This window comes from Nesoenas mayeri (assembly GCF_963082525.1).
Source record: "Nesoenas mayeri genome assembly, chromosome: 7".
Lineage (NCBI taxonomy): Eukaryota > Metazoa > Chordata > Aves > Columbiformes > Columbidae > Nesoenas > Nesoenas mayeri.
Genome location: NC_137551.1, coordinates 29,285,297 through 29,306,722, shown reverse-complemented (window position 1 = coordinate 29,306,722; position 21,426 = coordinate 29,285,297). Strand labels below are relative to the sequence as shown.

General features: G+C 41.8%; 1 protein-coding gene across 1 annotated transcript; it reads left to right on the top strand.

The window, feature by feature from the left end:
* The first annotated feature begins 6,643 nt into the window (after window positions 1–6,643).
* On the top strand, window positions 6,644–17,342 carry SMNDC1 (survival motor neuron domain containing 1). The gene is made up of 6 exons (XM_080347690.1): window positions 6,644–6,804; window positions 7,456–7,575; window positions 11,408–11,550; window positions 13,479–13,640; window positions 14,762–14,915; window positions 15,598–17,342. Exons 2-6 carry the CDS (start codon window positions 7,456–7,458, stop codon window positions 15,733–15,735), a joined length of 717 nt encoding a protein of 238 aa, XP_080203816.1. The 5' UTR covers window positions 6,644–6,804; the 3' UTR covers window positions 15,736–17,342.
* Window positions 17,343–21,426: the final 4,084 nt, after the last annotated feature.

Here is a 21,426-nt window from a genome sequence, read left to right as displayed (position 1 = left end):
ATTAAAAACGTTAACTTCTAGAATCACAGGGTGGAAGTCCTTGATACTGCTCTGATGCCAGACATTCACAATCTGGCTCTATGTCAGCAGAATTCTATTTTAAAGAGAGAATTCTTAATTTTCTTACTGGCTTTCATGTGATATTCATAAGTAGTGTGCTGCAGCATTTCTTAAGTATTCTTTTCTACAACATAAGGCAGCTTTACTATGCCTTGTTCTACAGGAGGGCAGAGAAACAGAAATACCAAGGTCCAAAGGTGTCCAAGCAACTAATTAAAGTATGATCTTGTTAACTTCAGGAGAAGCAGCAAATAATCAGAACCCTCTTTATAAGTAAGTTTCACTGTCTCAAATTGCTTCTTTCTATTCTTGACCACTCTTAAAGAACTACTCAGATGGCCTAAGTAACATCAGGAGTGGCAGCAGTTCCAAGGCAAGATGCCATGATTTTTCAAAACCTAGGAACGTATGACAGCTCCTAAAAGCAATCTAACCTTGCCTCAGTGGCAGCAAAAACACCTCCAGCTGAATCAGAGCTTCTTTGGTCAGTTTTCAATGACAAGTCCCATGGGGCAATTAGCTCTGAGTTTACACTCTGAGCTTTCTTTTTTCCCTATTTGTAGGTCTACCTCACTCATACTATGTAGATACCCCTACACAGATCTTTATAGGGATATTCAGTAGCCCTCTTGGAAAGCTCTCTTCCTCTTCTTTCAGCTCACTTTCCTTTAAAATTCAGCAAGCAGAGTCACAGGACCTACAAACAACAGCCCACCTTTAACTAAACATCCTTGAGTGCTGTAAATCCTGTGTTCTGAACAGAGTGCTTAGATCAGGAGTGTGTAGCTCCCATGTGGGTGGACCAGGACCACCACAGACCAACTGCCAGCACTGCACTGCAGCTGCAGGACATGGCTGAGGGGTTCACCAGCGCAGAGCAGCCCCCCAGCTCTTTGGGGGTGACCACAAAGCCCAACTTGTGCATGGCTCCCATACTGGGGAAACTGTGCCACTGTACTCAACACTGGTGAGGCCCCACCTTGAATCAATTCTGTGTTCAGTTTTGGGCGCCTCATCATAAGAAGGACATTGACATACTAGAGAGAGTGCAGAGGAGGCAACGAAGCTGGTGAGGGGGCTGAAGCACAAGTGTGATGAGGAGCGGCTGAGGGAACTGGGACTGTTCAGTCTAGAGAAAAGGAGGCTGAGGGGAGACCTTATCGCTGTCTGCAACTAACTGAAAGGAGGTTGTAGTATGAAGAGTGTTGGTCTCTTCTCCCAAGTAGCAAGTGATAGGACAAGAGGAAATGGCCTCGAGTTGCACCAGGGGAGGTTTAGATCGGAATTAGGAAAAAATTCTTAATGGAAAGGTTTGTTAGGCATTGGAACAGGCTGGCCAGGGAAGTGGTGGAGTCACCATCCCTGGAGGTGTTTAAAAGGTGTTTAGATGAGGTTCTTAGGAATGGTTTAATGCTAAAGTTAGGTTATGGTTGGACTCAATGGTCCTGAGGGTCTCTTCCAGCTGAAATGATTCTATGAAAATGCACACAGTCATCACTGCTGTCAGCTGCAGCGAGTACCCCCTTCCCTCTCTTCTCCTGTACTCACTGCAGGTTTCCCTCTCCTTACATAGACAACACGCTTCCTTCTGTCTGCCTCACTACACCAGGACTTGGACCTCCTTATAGTAGCTCCAAGTTCTCAGGCCTCTAGCACTGACACGCTCCCTGGCACAGAGGGCAGAATGCTTCAGAGAAAGAGCTGCACCTTGTCTTGGTGTATTGCTCCCAACTGAAGACTCATGTTGAGCTGAAAATACCATCTGACAAACTGCATGTTGTGTAAGTCTGATTAAGACCCATCAAATGGACCTGCTGCTTGTGCCAGAAAAGTGATCACAGTGGCAGGTTGTCATTTCCCACGTAAGTTGGTGTTTGTCAGCTCTCACAAGCCATCAGTTGCAGGGGAATGAAAATCAAAGAGCCTCAGACTCTTCTGAACCAGATGATGTCCTAACTGATGCAAGCTTTTGATCCATTTCTTCCTAGTTCTGACATTTTCTCCTTCTCTCCATGCTGCCCTACCCTGGCTCTTATTCCTCATCCAGTTCTGATTCACTTTTCCTCCTCAGTTTTAGTCACTGTGCCTTTTTCACTGATGGGGCATAATTACTGCGATCATTCAGAGCACACAACATGTTTGAGTTCTGCTTCTTTGCTCAGCACCACAATCCATGTTGGCTCCCAGGGTTGTAGAGAGTTAAATTATGTTTGGAAATGTGTACTTCCTTACCTAACTGACTTCACTTCCACACAAACTTCTATGTAAACAGGTATTTCAAAACCTTACAATTAGGTCAAATTTCAGGACAGTAGAACAGCAAAAAGTGAAGCCTTAAAACAAGCAGAAAATCCCTAAGTTTTAATCCTGTGCTTTAGAACTAAGAGGCACTTGAGCCTCTCAACAGAATAGCTGTATATTTTAATTGTGTGCCCAGCCAATCCGTGTTTCTTTCTATAATTTGATTTTATAAGTCTCAAACCGCTTAAGCTTTCCAAAGTTCAGCCAGAGCAGGAAAAAAGTCCAGCTTATAGAAACAACTTCTGCAGGAGCAACAACAAAAAATGCCTTATAATGGGAAATATCACATAACTGCATCTATGGACAAAGTTGACAGCTCTGCCCATGATGATGATGGTTAAAAAAGCACCGATTTTGCTCAGATGCACAGCTCGGCTGAGAGAAAACAAAAAAGCTTCAGGTAAATAACTATCAACATTTAATTATTAATTTGATATTTACCTGATGATTGGATCCAAATTAATATACTAATGACTTTCATCCTGACATACTGTCCTACTAACAGGACAATGCCTGCCAGAAAAACCTAAAAAAATCCAGTGTATCCATTTTGGCCTAGATTTGTATTGGAATGTCTGTCATGAGGACTGTTTTGTTTGCAGAAGATAATGCTTTTTCTAGTGACTAGATCCCTGTGCTGAGCACAGCAACCTATCTGCACTAAGTTGAAAATCAGGGATATTAAACCATTTGGACATAATTGTCTTTAAAGCATTAGTTGCTGCTGAGGACTTCGATCTCTGACCCTTGGCTCCATCAGGATTTAACATTAAGGAATGCAGGATATTGCCGCTTTAAGTGTACTTATTCACCGTAACTCATACACATTATAGTGTATGTATAGTCCCAGCTGTCTTCAAAAATAACTTCAGATCTATGCTCCCATTAGCCCTAGCTATAAAAATAACACAGCAGACTATAAAAAAGAGACATAATCGTGTACCTACGACGGAGTAAGTTTCCTGCGTGGCTACTTAAACAGGGCTGGTGACAGGGATGTGTTGTGCAGCACCACTACCACCTCATGGACAAACTGAGCAGGGCTGCAGGATGCGCCAGCGTCTCTTCAGGCTGTAAAATACTTTGTCTTGGAGACAGGCAGGTCCTCCAGGAGCCCCAAGGAATACAGAGGTTACTGGAAACCTCCCCTCCCAACAAGCTGTGCCCTTCGCCACCGTGTCACTGCTGCTGCTGCACTGGCTGCTGCCCACGGCACCAGCACCATGAGAAAGTCTCCAGTTACACCCGCTTTCCTCAGTTGTTCCCCAAGTACGTCCATGTCCGTCACACACCTTCCCACTAGGAGTCAGAGTGGAAAGCCTCAGCGGCAACAGAGCTTGGCTTAGATAAGAGCTGATAAACTTGCCTTTTCTTTCTGTTACTAAGTCAGGGAAACAACTTCTAAGGCATTTGTGATGAAGTATTGTCTTAAATTTACATGTCTTCATTCAGCAATGAACTACACTACAATTCTATGTATTGTAGACGAGAAAATGTGATAAATTCCAGTAACATGGTACCAGTTACTTTGTAATAAAGATATTGCTGCGGTGTAACTTTATAGCCTGTAAGAAATACGGCTTAATTCTATTAATACACTGTAATACTGCACTACAATGCATAAACATCTCATTAAAAAGTAAGGGTTTATGAGGAGATACAGTTCTGGCAGATATTCTGCTGCCCACAAATACGTAGAAAGTACTGGATGCAGCTAGAAACATTCAGATACAGCCCAAACATACCTGAACCTGCCTTGATCTCCTAACAAATACAGAAAGAACAAAATCTTGACATGAAATTGATATATATTGTTTTAAATAGTGCTAATGTGCTATTATGCAGATATTCCTCCAAGCACCAACCATCTTGTGAACTGGAAAACATATTGTTTGAAAATGTTAACCTGTAAGACAGGAGGAAGTCACACTTATACTGTGTTATTCCTCAATATAGTATAAAACAGCTTCTTTAGTCAAACAAACAAAAAATCTCTGCTTTTGGGTGATGGCAGTTTTAAGGATGCAAATAATGAGAACTTCCAACTTGAGTTAAAGAGCAGTGGTTTGAAGATCCATCTTGTCTTCCTATATGTAGCAGCACGTACTGGAATGACAACGTGTTGAAACAGCTGGCTAATGGACTGAAGAAACCAAGAGAAAATAAAACTAACCAACCAAAAACCAAAACCAAACCAAAAGAGAACAAACCAAACTCTTAAAGGTAATTGCACCTTTAGCTTCCAGTCAACTGGGCATAGTAGACATTGCGATGTTTTTATGTTTTGAGTACTTCATACTACCCTTCTTTCAAATTAGTTACATGTTGCAATGAAGTCACCTACTCTTCTTCCTTTATAAGCTTAATAGATTGAGCACTTCAGTGTTTCACTGCTAGAAAGGCACTTTCTCCAGCCACCGAATCATGTTGGTGGCTCTGGTTAGAAGTCTGTAGATGCCACAAAACTCCAGAACCAGATATACTCTTTTAGTATTAACTTTCATCAAAACTTTTACAGAAATACTTCCTGCCCTCGTTCCTGCTGATGCAACCACAGAAATGTTCTCCTTTTTGCTGTTGTTGCCTCTGGGGACACTTCAGGTGTCCTCAGTCCCTCTCTGTCACTTCAGTCCTGCAGATATGGCCTATATCTCTTGTTCTGAGAGGTGAAGTTGAAAGTGATTGTACTAATGTGCATTTTATCTCATAAATACACTCAGTCATTAGGGTTGCTCTGTATCAATAAATTTCTATGTCTTTTCAACAGTCATTGATCTGTCCATGAACTCTTACCAGAAGATGTTTTCTATATCTATTTTTAGGTCATTAATAAAAATGCTAGAAAGATGCTACTGTTGTTTTCTTAGTTGTTAGAGTTGGTCTCATCAATCAGTCTGCAAACGGCGTCCAATACTTTCTGTATTTTAATTACCAAATCATACACCAAGATACAGAAAATGAGTTTTATCTTCAGTCAGGATATCCTCTGAGGGTATAAACCAAGTGTCACAGAACACAGTAGATATATTTCTCCCTTAATATGTAAACAAACCCAAGGAGTCCAAGTGAGGTCACTTTCCTGTGAAGCCACGCAAGCTGTGACTGCGAGGGACAGGATGTTCGCAGGAGACGCTGATCCTCCTGGTAATAGCAAGAAACTTCTTGGGCGCCCGCTCAATTCACCCGGCCCAAAGGCTCAAGGCCAAATTAATGACTGGATTTCCAGCAGGAAATAATTTTTCCTTCCTGTGACAGGCTTGAAGAAGCCACTGAGCTTTTCCTGCCCCTTTCCTTTCCTATTGTAGGCTCAAATACCGAAAGTTACTCTAAGTTGTTTGGTAGGAAGTTTTGCATGGTTTTAATTGTCACTGAAGCAGCCAGAAAGTCCCGTGTTCGAGAGTGCAAAAATAAATACATAAAGGGTGAATGTCACAAGGTTGGAGCCAGGCCCTTCTCAGTGACAACCAGTGATAGGGAAAGGGGCAATGGGTGCAAATTGGAATGCAGGAGGTTCCACTTAAATATGAGAAGAAACTTCTCAGTGAGGGTGACAGAATGTTAGAGGTTGGAAGGGACCTCAAAAGCTCACCCAGTCCAATCCCCACACCAGAGCAGAAACACCCAGATGAGGTTACACAGGAAGGTGTCCAGGGGGGACTGAATGTCTCCAGAGTAGGAGACTCCACAACCTCCCTGGGCAGCCTGTTCCAGGCTCTGTTACCCTCACTGAGAAGTTTCTTCTCATACATAAGTGGAACCTCCTGTGCTCCAGTTTGTACCCATTGCCCCTTGTCCTACCATTGGCTGTTACCGAGAAGAGCCTGGCTCCATCCTCCTGACACTCACCCTTTACATACTGATAAACACTAACGAGCTCATCCCCGATCCTCCTCCAAACACAACGCACCGCACACCCCCTGCACACAACCCCCTCACACAAACCCCGCACACAAGCCACGCACACAAGCCCCGCACACACGCCCCGCACACACGCCCCGCACACACGCCCCTCACACACGCCCCTCACACACGCCCCTCACACAAACCCCTGCACACAAACCCCTGCACACAAACCTCTGCACATAACCCCCTCACACAAGCCCCGCACACAAGCCCCTCACGCGCTCCCCGCGCGCCTGCGCGCTCCCCGCGGCCTCGCGAGGCTGCACGGGCAACTCCCCCCGCCCCGCTGAGCCCCGCACGTGACCCGAAGGCCGCGTGATCTGGCTGAGGCGCTCGGCCAACCAGCGCCGCGCGCCGGAAGCACGTGACCGGACGGGGTGGAGGGGGGGGGCTCTCGCGAGCGCCGGCGCGCGCTCGGCCTTTGCCCCGCCCCCGCTCCCGGTCTGCGGCGAAGGAGACGGAACCGCCGCGGCCCGACGGGATCCAGAGCGGCGCCGTTCGCCCGCCCCCGGCCGGCACGGGCCCCGCACGCCCGCCGAGGTGAGAGCCGGCGGCTGCTCGCCGCCCTCCTGGCTCGCGCTCCGCCGCCCGGCGGCCTCGTCCGGCTACGCTTTGGCGTAGCCTGGATCTAGGCCTCGGCTTAGGCCTGAGCCTGGGCCTGTCCGCCGGGCCCAGGCCGCCTGCCGAGCCGTTCCGCCGCACCCCGAGCCGCCCGGCTCGGGCCGACAAGTGGCCCAGGGATGGGCTCGCCGGGCCTGATGCCGCGCGGTTGGGTCCCAGGAGGGTTTCGCTGCTGCGAACGTGGAGGAGGCCGTGGCTTGGGGCAGCCGGAGGGGAAAAGCCGCAGTGCGCGGTGGTTCTGTAAAGACGTGGGTGGTTCCGAGGGTGCTTGGAGGCTGCGCTGCCTGTGTGCTGTAAGTGATACGTTTTCCCAGGGCACACAGGCGCATGTCTAAGCTTTCTGTTTTATAAATTGCTCGGAAGTAGTTGTGCAGTACAAAACTAAGGTAAGTAGCTATCTGTAGTCAAATAGTGAGTTACTGAAAGTTAGTGAGTTGTGTTTTTAATACTTCAGTAATAGCTTTTCGTGTTATTTATTGATCAGTTCCACTTTACTTGCTCCACAGGAGCTGATTAAAAAGCAGCAAGGCTGTTGGTTTTATCTGTTGTGTGTGTGAATGTTTCTTGCAGATGTCAGAAGACCTTGCTAAGCAGTTAGCTAGCTACAAAGCTCAGCTTCAGCAAGTTGAGGCTGCCTTATCTGGAAATGCAGAAAATGAAGATTTACTAAAACTGAAGAAAGACTTACAGGTGAGAACTTGAGGGTATGAGCAGTTGAAACTTTAGGATGTTTTGCGAGTGTTTCAGCTTTCCTGATTGTTTGCATTGCAGCAAAAATATATGCTTTGTGGTTTATTACTTTCTTTTTTGCGTATTTTGATACAGTTATGGTAGGGATGGTTTGCAAAAACACAAAATGTGGCCTATTTTAAACTTATCATGTAGGTTAGTGAAAAAGATGTACAATTTATATAGCAAACTGATCTGCTAAAAACTTAGCCAGAGTGATGAAAGATATGCCAGTGCTGTCTTGACTGTCTCTTTTATTGTTTTTTTATAAAGCATTTCTCAGAAAACAATTATTTTTTTGTTGGTTTTACTATGCTGAAGCCTGATGATTTGGCTTAACATTGTAACTTTCTGCTTATTTTTGAGTCGTCAGATCATTTGATCCAGAATCTGTTTGTTCGTTACTTGGATTTGCAATGATAAAAGCTTTAGAGTGTAGTTCAATATTCCTTGTACATCTAAGCCTTGATGGTGTTAAGGTTTTTCTATAAGAAAGGAAAAGTCGTATTCTTCATTTACCATCTGCGGTTTTTTTAAACGTTTGAGAACATACCGCATTCTTAAGAGCTAAAAGTCATTTCTGGTCCTTAAGGTATTGTTTGGTGACAGGAAGACCACCAGCCTAATTTTAAGCTGATAAGTGGTCTCTTAGATTTTTGAGCATATAAAGACACATTGGCATATAAATACGAAACCAGCAGTACTGTTAAAATTTATCATGAGAGTGCAAGATGCTGCTTCATTTCTGTTGTGGATTGCTTTAGCTTCTGGATCTAAAAATATATCAAACTACCCAGAGTTAGTAACCACTGTTTGTATGGAAATAACAGCAATAAAAATGATGCTTCAACGAAAGTGCGAGTAGTGCCTCAAATCAGTGATCTTTAGAATTCCTTTTAAATTACAAAGGCTTTGTGCCCACAAGGCACTTTATAGATCATCTTAATGTCCTTTGTTGTACACTGTTAAAAGCATGTGTATATTTTTATATTTTTAAAATGCACAGCAAAACCCATATGGGATGATATTTCCGATACCAACACGACCTCGGCTTTGATATGCAGAGATCATTGATGTGAAAGGACAACTTGCAAACTTTTTAATAAAAGCTTTCTGCACAGAATGGGGAAGATCTTTACACTTTCGTCCCCAAAAGGTTTGCTATCCATATGTTCCACCTTGAAAATGACATAATGTTTTGCAGACTTAATATATGCCAACCTAATGATTGTAAAAATGGGTTCGATGCTTCAGTGTCCCAACTAAATAGCTTTTTCTCTGTTCAAAAAGAATATTAGTATGTAATTGAAACATTTTTTTCTATCAGAAATAGTGATGCACTAGTGCATTTGGTATACTTAGTTTATTCCTGAGTAAAAGGTTAAATAAATATTAGAAGTCTTTCTAAATATGTAGCTTTTCCCTTTTTGTTTCACTGAAGTGCTTTTAGGACGGTGTCCATGCACCCAAGGACCCAACTTACCTTTGCATCAAGTAGAATTGATGGCAGCTGTCATCTTCTGTAATTGGAGATTATATCTGTGGGTGTTATGTTCTGGAGTGTGGAGCTTTGTCTGGCTTTGTAAAGACCAGTTGGTCAGGAAAAGCCTTGGCAAGCTCTAACTAGTATTCTCTGCGGGTCACACCTTTGGGTCACGGGATGTGGCAGCAGGCCATGCTGTTCAGCCCATGTGGCTGTACTGAGCCGCTGTAGCAGTCTAACACATGCTCACAAATTTTATTTGAACGAGTTATTCTGTTAAAGACTTTAGAACTGTCCCATGGGTTGCAATAAAATTACTGTTTCTATTCTGCATGATTAGCACTATGATATGATATCAGATAAAGATGTTTACCAAAAGTTTGCTATTTATAGCCTGGTATGTATGTGGCTTTTATCAAATTCAAAGAATCCTTGTTAGAAACTATTCACATTTGAGTTCTACAATGAGCCATCTATGGATGTGGCAAGAACAAGTCAACAGTTTCGTATTACTGGCAGTCAACATAGCTGAAACACACTTTCAGGTTGCTTGTGCCTGATGCGTTGTGTTTGACCTGCTGAGATAAGATACCTTTTCCAAACTGTGATGCCTCTTGGGTTTTCAGAATACAGCTGTCTATATGTTGAGGAATAGTTTGGGGTTTTGCATCCGGGAGGGGAAAGTTAGGCTAATGCTAGATATTCTGCAGAACGCTTTCAAATTAGGTAACTTGATCAAAATCTGTTCTGGTTCAGCTGTAGTTTTACAGAAAATGGAGATTTAAGTAGTAGAAGTAATTGTAAGGATGTTTCAGTGCTTACAGTTGCTACTGATTGTGCTTACTGTTGCACTTATTAACTAGTAGCTCCTCTAAAACAAAGAACAGAACTTTTGTTAGGAAGGTGTTTGAAATTCAGACATTAGCAGCTGCAACAGAAGCATAATGTTCGGCCATACATGGCAGTTGTATAGTTTATCAGATAGAAATGCACATCAGCTTTGATTTGGCAGTTGCTGAGGATCCTGTAGGTTCTTGAGGAATGAAGAAGAGCGGCTTTACTGCTTTGTCTCAAGCTAGTCTTTGTGTGCCCACAGCTGAACTGGGATGTGAAACTGTGAGGAAGGTTCAGGCTTTGCTGAGCATCAACTGAACATTGTTTATCTGTAGCTTTACCTTAATTTTAATAGTTCCTGTTAGTTAGGAGAGTGACAATAGTTCATGGTGAGATACTCAAATAACTGGAGAGTTTTTCTTTTTAAGGACTGCAGAGTTGCTTTCCCTTATACAGAAAGTTTAAATGGCATTTTAGGTGCTGACTCCTCTTTAACAGTAGTGAAAAACAGTGGTCTTGACTGCACAGAATAAAAATGTAACATTGGTAGGAAGTTGGGGAGGGGCTTTTGCATGTTCCTGTCTGTGAGTGAATAGTATTTAAAGGAACTGGAAAAAAGTTGTGATTTTGTTATTTGTCTTGTTGTATTAGCAATGGGGTGCCTGACCTGAAATCTTGAGATCAGTGAATTCAGAGAAAAACAAACACTTATATCAAAATGACTTAAATAAATAAATTTCTTTACTATGCACCTGAGTGTCTTCTGTAAATGAGAGGGCTTGACAGAATGGCAGTCTTGGAAGGAACTCTCCCACACTGGCTCTGGGTGCTTCACATATTTTTGAGTAAACTGAAAAATGTTTAATCACTTAGAAATGCTGCAATTATACTGGTAGTTGTTGTGTGGTTTAGACATTACTATATATAATGTAGCCAGTCCCAAATGGGAAGGGATGGGAATAAACTGCCCAGCAAGAGAGAGAATAGAAGCGTTATGTCCCTTCATGTTTTGTCTTCAGAGCACTGTCCTGCTGAACACTTGCTCTGACACATGTGTTGTGATTAATTTTTTTATTTTTGGTTAATAAGCAACATCCCATGCAGCCACGTGTACAGTCACTGTTGATTGGGTTTTTTTTGTCTTCTTATTGGAGGCTGGCTGTGTCTTTGTGGTTATGGATGAATTAATCTAGAAAGAAATGCCGTGAAAATAATAGGCTACTTCTTGAAATTTTGAGGAGGGCTTGGGTAACTTTACTACAATGCAGTGAGGACCATACATATTTCTGTCTGCTTTGGCAATGAATGAGTTTAGTTAAATGATCAAAAAAACAAACCAAAGTTGGTCCACTTTACATCAGCTATGAATTTAATATTGTAACTTCAAAAAAAACCAAACCAGTAAGCTTGGGGTAAAAATATGTATGGTGAGAGAGTCTGAAAAATTATTCTTTGTGGGTTTTTTGTCTTTTATAGGAAGTCATAGAATTAACCAAAGATCTCCTTTCAACACAACCTTCGGAAACTCTTGCAAGTTCTGACAGTTCTGCTTCTGCTCTGCCCAGTCACTCCTGGAAGGTTGGGGACAGGTGTATGGCAATATGGAGTGAGGATGGACAGTAAGTGTAGAAAACTTCTCTAACAGTTACATGAAATAGTTCAATGGTAAGAGACTTTCATTCAGTTTGAACTGCCTCTAGGGTGACTAAAAGCAAAAAGAAATTAAGAAATAAATATGATATTAGGTATTCTGGTACAGGCTTTATTAAAGGTCAGTATTTTAGAAAAAAACAGAGAGATGTGGAGTCACTTTCCAGAAATGCCCTGTTTGTCACTAGCCTTATAAAAGTAGGGTAGCTTTGGTAAATTACCATTTGCTTATGTAATACGTGGTAGACTATCATGAATTGACCTGTCAGAGCAGTCTTTCCTAAAGGATTCAGGATGTATAATTCATAATTTGTCATTGCATTCATATATATGTAATTGATTGCTATCAAGAAAAATCCTTGCTGTATTTCAGTTTGTGCCTCTAACTGGCAATTATTTTTTATATTGTAAATGCTGGTTTTTGGCTATGAAGTTACTAGCTGTATAAGGTAAATACAGAATTAATCAACCTTTTGGTTTTAATCTCCATTACATTAGCCTGTGAAGTTCTGGGAACCCAAGCAGATCATTCTGACTTCATAATCTCTGAAATAAACATTCTAAAATTACTGTCCATACTGCAAAAATGTCTAACTGTTGCAACTTTCAAAAAATTACTATTTATGCAGGACTAATATCCCAATCATTCTCACTTAGAGAGAAGCTCTATTCAACGAATGTGGTTTTATTAACAATGTAGTAACCACATAGAGATTTTGGTGTAGCTATTAATGTCCTAGGTAGAAAATAAACCTAAATGTGAACAATTTTTCTGTCACAGATTATTAATAAGTAAAATACTTTTGTGTAAGAACTTAAAAATTGAATTTTACTGTATTAGGTCACCATTGGTTCATTCTTCGTGCTCTGATTGCTGGGTTAGAGAACCAGAGGTTGGGGAAGAGTGTGCCAGAGTGTCCACTGAAGTGGATCTTATTGGACTTAAATGTATTGCCTTTTTTTTTAATCCTTTACTTCCTCTGCAACGTTCCTGAAGTGAGCAGTGTTTCATGAAGAGCTAGCTAGAGATGAATACTTTTTACCTCATGCAGTCTGGGTTTCTATGTATTTTCATCTAGCTGAACTCAAGATTTTGTCGGCCCACTAGAATAGCAAAAGAAATTAATTTAGTGAATGTGAACTGGATTATTGTCTATGAAACAACTCATTTTATTCCTCTGTTTGCTTTAGATGTATCCTTCTGCTCTGAATTTAGACTCATTTATTTTAAATATTTTTGGAAATGTCGCTTGTCTTTTTTTCCCCTTTCCCATTATGAGGTCAGTTCGACCAAAGTTTTTCTTACACATAAATATGAAATTGACTGATTTCTGCTAAAATTTCAAAATTGCTATTTTAAATCCATAAGAAAACTTAATTTTGAAGAGGGAATATTTTGAAAGCTTCAGGGGTTTTTTTGTTTGTTTGTTTTTCGTATGGAGAAAAACGGAACTAAAGCTTTGCTCTTGTGAACTAACGTCTTTCAGAACTACTCAGTGAATTCGCTGACAGCTGTGGCTGTGAATGCAGTGTTCTATCGGGTTTTTTTTTGTTTGTTGCTTTGTTTGCTTTTCCAATCTCATGACCTGCCAGAACTAGAACCAAATCAGGATATCTAATTAGATTGGCCCCAGCATTAATCATTAGTCCTGGTAACGGTGAGGCCTTTGCTTCTTGATGCTAACGGTCAAATACAGCAGCTTCCAGTCTTTGTACTTGTTCCTCTTTGCCCTTAAGAAAATAATCTCTTGGTTTGATTTGTGTATTGACCCTGAAAATGAAGGCTGATATGTTGCAAACTTTTTACTTGATGCCATTAGCTGGCTGACAGTGTAGGTGTTGAAAGGCTGAGTATTAAAGCTTTACTCACATGCTTACAGCCATGATATCTTTACAGGTGTTATGAAGCTGAGATTGAAGAAATAGATGAGGAGAATGGAACAGCTGCGATCACATTTGCTGGGTATGGCAACGCTGAAGTTACACCTCTGTTCAACCTCAAGCCTGTGGAGGAGGGAAGAAAAGCAAAAGAGGACAGTGGCAACAAACCTATGTCCAAGTAAGCAACACACAGGCATAAGTTTGAAAGCTGCTTTGTGGTTTTTCTGGGTTTTTGTTTGTTTGTTTTTCCTCCCACAGCTATAAACATCTGTTAATGAAATAGAATGTATCTTCTTTTTTTAATTTTATATCTCTTCAATATCTTCATGTGTGCTTGAAAAAGGATCTTAAATCAATCTAGCATATAATGTTTGGTAGATTATTGTGGCCGATATCATGTGTGTTATGTATCCTGGCAAGATAACATGATAGACTTTGTTTTACTCAGATTATGCTATCTCAAGGTATAAAGTGTGTAAGCAGTAGATGAAAAAAATGCGTACTCTTTCCTTGAGAGCAGAGAGCCTGCAAGTTTCAGCCCAGATTGAGTGCAGGCTGTTCTCAGAGCTGTGGTTTGGCTAACAACAGGAACAGGTATACTCACCAGCACAAAGGGCCTCTGCCCCCTCCCTGTGTTGGGACAGCTGTGTTGACCCCATTGCAGGGCAGGTGTGCTGTACACACTGTCCTGCTGTGTCTAACACAGGAAGGTATTTTTAAGGGCTGAGACCATTTTTTTTTGGAGTGGGGAAAAAAGGCGATATGATTTTAATTCATTATAGACAAGGTTCCCAAAGGGATTTCTCTGAGGGGCACTGCATAGATCAATTCCTTGAACTTCCTTATCTTTACTAAAGTAACTCATCTTTGTTCTTTTCCTCGCATTCCTGTCCAATACTTGGTAGCATGAGAGTCCTTCAGACCTCCAGAAAAGTTTAGGCTTTTCACTCGAACGGGCTATTCAAATTTTCCAAACCCTAGATGTTTCTAAAATTTAGAAGTGCTGATAGGTACCTTTTATGTTTCAGAAGCGAATTGCTTGCAGTCCCATGGGTTGCTGTGTTTGGCATGGTCTCAATCAGGTGGTGGTTGCTGTTATTATGCCCACATATTTAAAAGCAACATAATGCTTATGCATGGAAAAACTTAATTTTTTTGTTCTTAGAAGTGGAGGATATTTACGAGCTTTGTTTAGTCATTTACTCACGGAAAACTATTGTGCTTGTCTGTCTTAAAGGGGTTTTAGTTTCTTACAGGAAAAGGCACAAACATAAAATGTCTTCTTTTTCTTCTCTCCAGAAAAGAGATGATAGCCCAGCAACGAGAGTATAAAAAGAAGAAAGCTTTGAAAAAAGCTCAGAGAATTAAAGAACTTGAACAGGAAAGAGAGGACCAGAAAGTCAAGTGGCAACAGTTTAACAACAGAGCCTATTCTAAAAACAAAAAAGGCCAGGTTGGTTTGACTTTTGTCAGTATGGGAGTAACAAGGAGGTGTAGAATTCTGTGCAGTACTTTGGGAGAGAGGAGAAAGTGGTTTTAAGGGGAGTTCATTGGGATCCTGAAGTGTGCGATGTGGTTATTTTGTACAGGTGAAAGGCCTGGTTTTGTGCTCAGCTCACTGTTAGTTGCCAGGTGGTGTTTGTTGGACCTTAGAACCTGATGGCCTGTCTAATCCTCCAAGCCTGACTTCTTGCTGTGTTTATGACCTGTCAGACACAGGGCTAAACAATTGCCTTGGAATGGCAATAACAGTTCAAAAAAAGGTAGCAAGGACACTTTAAAGCCTTATTTCATTTTTATCATGGCTTGACCAAGAGCTGCTGGCCAGTGTGGGAAACTTCAGGCTTCCTTATGAACTATTATTAGATATCATCTTATGAAGAAGGTGAATTTTATTATCGGCCTGACCCAAAGTTCTGAGTACTGCAGTCACATCCAGTACTTGGGTACCTGGAAGTTCCCAGCTGTGTTGTCTCACTTGCTGGTAACATGAGCTGGCACTTAGAAAGTGCACCTGTCGGTAGAATAAGAAGGTGAGCGTATTGAAACACTTAAAATGGTAACAATTGCTTAGGTTTTTTTTTAAGAGCCAGTTAGTAATTATTCAGAAATGGTGTTTTCCGTTTCATTTGCAGGTCAAGAGGAGTATTTTTGCTTCCCCCGAGAGTGTAACTGGCAAAGTTGGAGTTGGAACATGCGGAATTGCAGACAAACCTATGACACAGTATCAAGATACCTCTAAATATAATGTCAGGCATTTGATGCCTCAGTAACAGAGGAAAAAGGTGGAGCTTCATCTCTGCAGGGCTTTACACTTATCTTTTTATCATTATATTTTTCTAAAAGTAAATTATTTGTTGGCACATAGCGAGTAGTCCATTTTGTCACCATCACTTTGGCTTCAGCTGATATGAGCCTTAAATCTCCAGCTATTGATTTGACCCTCCCTCCCCAATCATTAAACTTTTTGTAGTTGCATTCAAATACATTCTGCAGGTAAAGGCTTCCATGAACTGCTGTTACCTGTCCCTCTGAAAGCAGTGGTTATCTGCACCTTTGATGTCTGGAATTTTCCATTCATACTAGTAGTGGAAGTTTGTTTTTTTTCCTTAAGAAAAGTGGTGGTAGGATAAAAATGGCACCTTAACAGCCCCTCTTGTTTCTGTAGTCCCAGTGCGAAGCTCAGCATTCCAGAGCTGCTGCAGCTCAGAGGGAGCACTAGACTCCATCACAGCTTATACATCATGTGGAGTTGCTGAGAAGTTCTAAATTCCTCCCTTACAAATCCAGTGAAGATCGATCTGTACAGCAGTTAATGGGGGTAGAGCATGGCCAGCAGGATCTTTACTACTAATGAGGATTCATGTGCTAGAAACAATAAATCTGGCTTTAATTGAAGTCTGAATTCCCTGTGTTACAAGTTAAGCAGAGGAGATGCTGTTTTGTGTTGGTTTGCCTTTTTTTTAATACTCATTGAAATTTAATAGGAGGTTATTCAAATGTAACCAGAAAAACATAGGACATGCTATTTTGACTTGTTTCAAAGTAGAGAACTGTATTTAAAAATGCCCACCCCTCCCCGAGAATAGAAATGGTTTGGGCAGAAACCATCATCTCCCCTCTTGCAGATGTTGCAGGTTTGATGGTACAGAGCTGGAGTGCACGGAACAGCTTGTGTCTGGGCCACCCCCACCCCCTCACGCACAACTGCAGCACAGTGGGTACAAAGGCCGAGATCCTGCTTAGTTGTGCGTCAGTCCAGGTTTGCCTGAAGTTTCTGTCCTTAAATAAGTGACTGGCCCTAGTGTTACTGTCACTTCAGCCGTATTACAGTGCTGCTGAGCCCCTTCAAGTTTATTCAGGAAAGAATGTGTAAAAGCTCTTGCTTGCTTGTATTTTATATGTGACCTGTTTTCCTCTGTTACTTGTCTCTCACAGTAGTGGTGCCATCTCTGACCCTGTAACGTGTTTAAAGAAGTTAATGGGTAGCCCTGTATACAATGTAGATATTATTTTTGTAAAATCTAGGGCTGAGTTAATGGACGAGAGTACATCAGCTGTTTCCCCCATTAAAGGGTGTTTCTTGTCCGTTAACCCTGACCATTATTTCCCTGTATATTATGTTAATGTAGCTCATTCTGTAATTTGTTAACTAGATCAGGTCACGTCAGCAATTGTTGATGCACTGATTGGTGGAAATGTCCATCAGTTATCTGAGTCACAACTCAAGCTAAACTCTACAACTTGTAGTTTAGAATCCATACATAGAAAAAGGTTCTCCCTATAATGGGAGAAGATGATTTTTATGAATACAAAGTGTGTTAATTTCAGTTTTGTATGTTTTAACTTTTATTAAATAAAGTGTTTAAAATCTGCTGGATACATTTGACCAAATTATGAAAAAGTAGTCATGGTGGGGGGCCAGTAAATGATCAGGAAGCTGGTAAATATAGAATCTGCTGGCTGGAATGTAGTATATGAAAGTGAATCAAGTCACTGCAAGATGAAGTAGATTTTGCATAATGCCTCATCTTCGCTGGTAGCAGAGACATTACATTTCCTTTTGCATAGAAAAGCTCTTAAGAATAAAATAATCTGACTCCATGGCTCTTTGAGAGGGAATTTGTACTAGAGCCTGCACCCTACAGCAACAACTCTGAGCAGTGACATTAAATAGGTGAACATCTTGCAACAGTGACAGAGTGGGGAAGGTCACCTGGTGTCTTTCGTGGACAGCTGTGACACAGAGATCCTGTCTCCCTCTCACTATCCAAAAGAAACATCTTCAAGTTTTCAGGAAGCCATGTGAGCTTTTCTTAACTCCACCTGTCTTTTCAAAAAGAAAATACAGCCCTCTCCCATAGCTGGCATGCACTGCATGTGCTCAACTTTTGATGTAATAAATACAATAAATGGTCCATCACAGGGCTATTTGTTCACTAGTCCTGAAGAGGACTAAAGGTGCAGTGAGTCAGTGGAACACAATGGGCACATCAGCCTCCCTTATGATAACAGACAGTCCAGCCTGAGACAAAACTCGTGGGTCTCATGGACTTTGTCATTTTTGCTGAGCCTTTCCAAAAAAACTCAGCAAAACTGGTACACTTCTGTTTACTTACTGTTACCTCTTATAACCGGGGTTGCCTAATGAACTTAGCTGAGCTAACTCTGCTATTGGGCACTGCAAAGAAATACTGAAAGTTTTGATACATATTTTTCTTAAATGCCTTACCTGGAATAGATTGTAACCCAGTAACAACAGAACATTTTGAAGACAACTTGAACTTACGTTCTGTTGATTTCTGGGGCTCTCAGCAGGCAGAATAAGTACAGTTAGTGATCTGCTAACGAACAACCTGATGAATCAACTTCACTGACATGTCAGAACTCCAGCCTTGAGCTGAAGGCTCTGCTATACAGACCACTCACAGGATTTCCTGTTGCAAAGCTATTACCTTTCTGCGCTGAACTCACCTCGCAACGGTTCTCTGCTCTGTAAGGACCTGCAAAGCTTTCCCATAGTGGATGCTGACAAAAAATGTCTTGCTGTCACCTAGACTGTAAGGTGGAACTTCCCAAAGAGAAGTAAGTGCTCTGTGAGTAATAACAGTGATGCTCAGTTTTAAACCCGACATTTTTAGCAGCCCTACGGAACAGGTATTCCCTAAGGTGGCGAGTGCTGTTTTGTACAGTTGTCCACCAGTCCAGGACAGGAAAGAGCCTTTGTATTTCCCCATCAAGCCTTCCAGGAGGAGATCAAAACCAAATCATTGTTTTGAGACAAGTATTTTTGAAAAGGGGTCAAATGGCAGGCATTTCGTAGCCTGGGCTAAACCGAACCCTAGCTACAGCACTGGTAGCCCAGGTGAAGCTATGAACTAGGTCTGTGCGCATTCTGACCAGCAACACAATGTTACAGCTACCATAAAAATCCTTTAAATTCTTCGACACTGCAACATCCCTTAAGATCAAAATGAATCCTTGCTGGAACACAGCCCTGCTGCAACGTTCAGACCACAATGAGGCTTAACAGACAACTCTTTCATTTTAGTCATAGCGACACCCCAAACAGAAACCCTAAATACTACATATTTCGTACCAGAGCCGCAGTACCAATACCCATAGAACTGTCATCTCTTCTTCTGCCTAATAATTAAGATCATTCCTCTTCTCAGAAGGAAATGAGCAGGGAAGCAGGAGGTCAGTGCTGTGCATTATCCCCAATTAAACCACCTGCCTTTCTATAACAGATTGCTCCAAAGGAAAACTGTGTGTATGCAGACAACCGCTCTCATCTCTCATTCATCCTCCCAAACATCACTTAGATCTGTTGGCCAATTTCAAGCAAATTTGACAGCAAATGAGTATTTTCTAAATATTTGGTGCAGACTGGTGAAGACAGAGGAAGAGGGATGCGCGCCTTCTCCCTGAGGGTCCCCAGGACAATTCTGACTGAATTGCAGATGTAGAGGAGTTTCAGTCACTAGCAGGTCACAGAATTTATCACTCACTAGAGAACCTGTATACAGGACAAAGCCCCAGGAAAAAACAATTAGACTTTACTCTGTTATTTATAGACTTTTCATCATTATCACCTCCCTAACCTCAGAACAAAGTCCTGGGTTTTACCACTATCTTCTAGGAGGCGACCCCAGTTTCTCTCTCCGAGGACGCACGCCTGGTGTCAGAAAACACAAACCAGCAAAAGCTTATGATACTAAGGGAAAAACAAACAAACAAAAAGACTCCATTTAGTGCACGTGACTGAAGCCAAATGTTTCACCCATTTCAACAGGGCAACACAGAGTACAGATTACATACAGTGAGCAGCAAGTAAAAGAGAACAAAGAGCAGAAAAGCAGGAGGCTGGAGCTCACAGGCCAGAAACAGATGGTAGCAAACAAACAAACAGAAAACACAAGGCAAAAGCTGGCAAACGACAGGTCTGTGTGGTTAACCCCATTCCTATTGACCTACAGATTTCCTGAGACAGACGGATTCGAGACCACCTTCCTCACTGACATGCCTCTAATGGAACGGACATTAAAATGACCTTCAAGTGACAACTCGCCACAGGATGATAACCATGACAAATGCTGCCAGATAGTCATCTCCAGCTCGTCTGCAGACGCGAGATGACACTGTGTAATACACTTGTGTCAAAAGAAGGAAAATGCTGGATGGTGGTTTTAATGGGTTTGTCTGTAGCAAAAGGCCCTGCTGGGGATCTAATTTCAGGGGGAGGACTTGATAGAATGAGCTTACGAGGGAGCCGCTTGCATGTGTGCATAGTGGGTGGGCAAGTGGCCTAGGGAAAGCACATCCAATTCTGTTTTTACAGGAAAAGTAATATTATTCTTGTAAAATTAAGCAGATAATAGATTTAGGGCTTCTCTTACCCTACAAACACAAAAATAAAGCAGAAAAACAATAGCAACCATAAAAACCCTCACGCTATTTTGCAAAGATGAAAGGAAAACCTGATTCCGTACCAAATTACCATGTGGTGAGAGAAGTGTTGTTCTGGATGAAACCACAGTTAATATGGTGGGCAGACACCTCAGGACACAGAGAAGACTCGAGTGAAGTGTTTCATTTTACTCTCTACTTGCAAAGGAGTAAAATGAGGCCTCGGAAGCAGCACAAATCCCACACCATTGTGGATTAAAATATATCAGAGTTGGGAACCCACACAGGGTGTCTTTATCTTTTGGGGTGAATGAATTTTATATATATATATATATAGTTTTTTTAAGGCAGAGTTTGGACAGAACACAAAGTTTCTGTGAGTACTTTTCTGGGGAAAAATTAGTAAAGTGACTTGCTGTACTGGATCTCTTACAGTTCAGCAGTGTGAGGGACCATCTCAGCTTCCAAAGGGTAAGAGACACCTGACCCTCGAGGGTTTGGATTTGCACCTTCAGATACTTGCTCTGTTTTACAAGATTTCAGGGTGACCATAGAAATTTTGGTGATACTTTGAAAACTGACATGATCTTAAGCAGATCGGGCACACAGGACTATTCTGGCTTGCCACAACAGGGAGATTCATACATTTTTAAGCAGAAGGAACTATTACGATCACCTAACTGATGACCTCTATAACCATACAAATTGGCCTGTACAATCATCTAAAAGTAATTTATAGCAACTTCTCTGAGCCAATTAGTCATCTTGACTGTGTCAGCACAACACATCAGACCAACAAACAGCAAAGTGAGGAGCGTGACAGACTGCATGAGCTGCAACAACACAGAAAAAGCCAGAGTCCCTGGTGCAGTAATAAAGCGGTGCAGAGCAACCTCAAAAAGCCAGAAATAGGTGTTTCCATCACATAAGAAACTCTCCAAGCCCCAGCTGAAGTCGGCTAAGCCCTGCCAAAAGAATCCTCCAGCAGAGCAAACAACCTCTTGTCTGTAGCTGTTATCATAAACACTCTTAATATTGTTTTCTCGCTGTCCGCA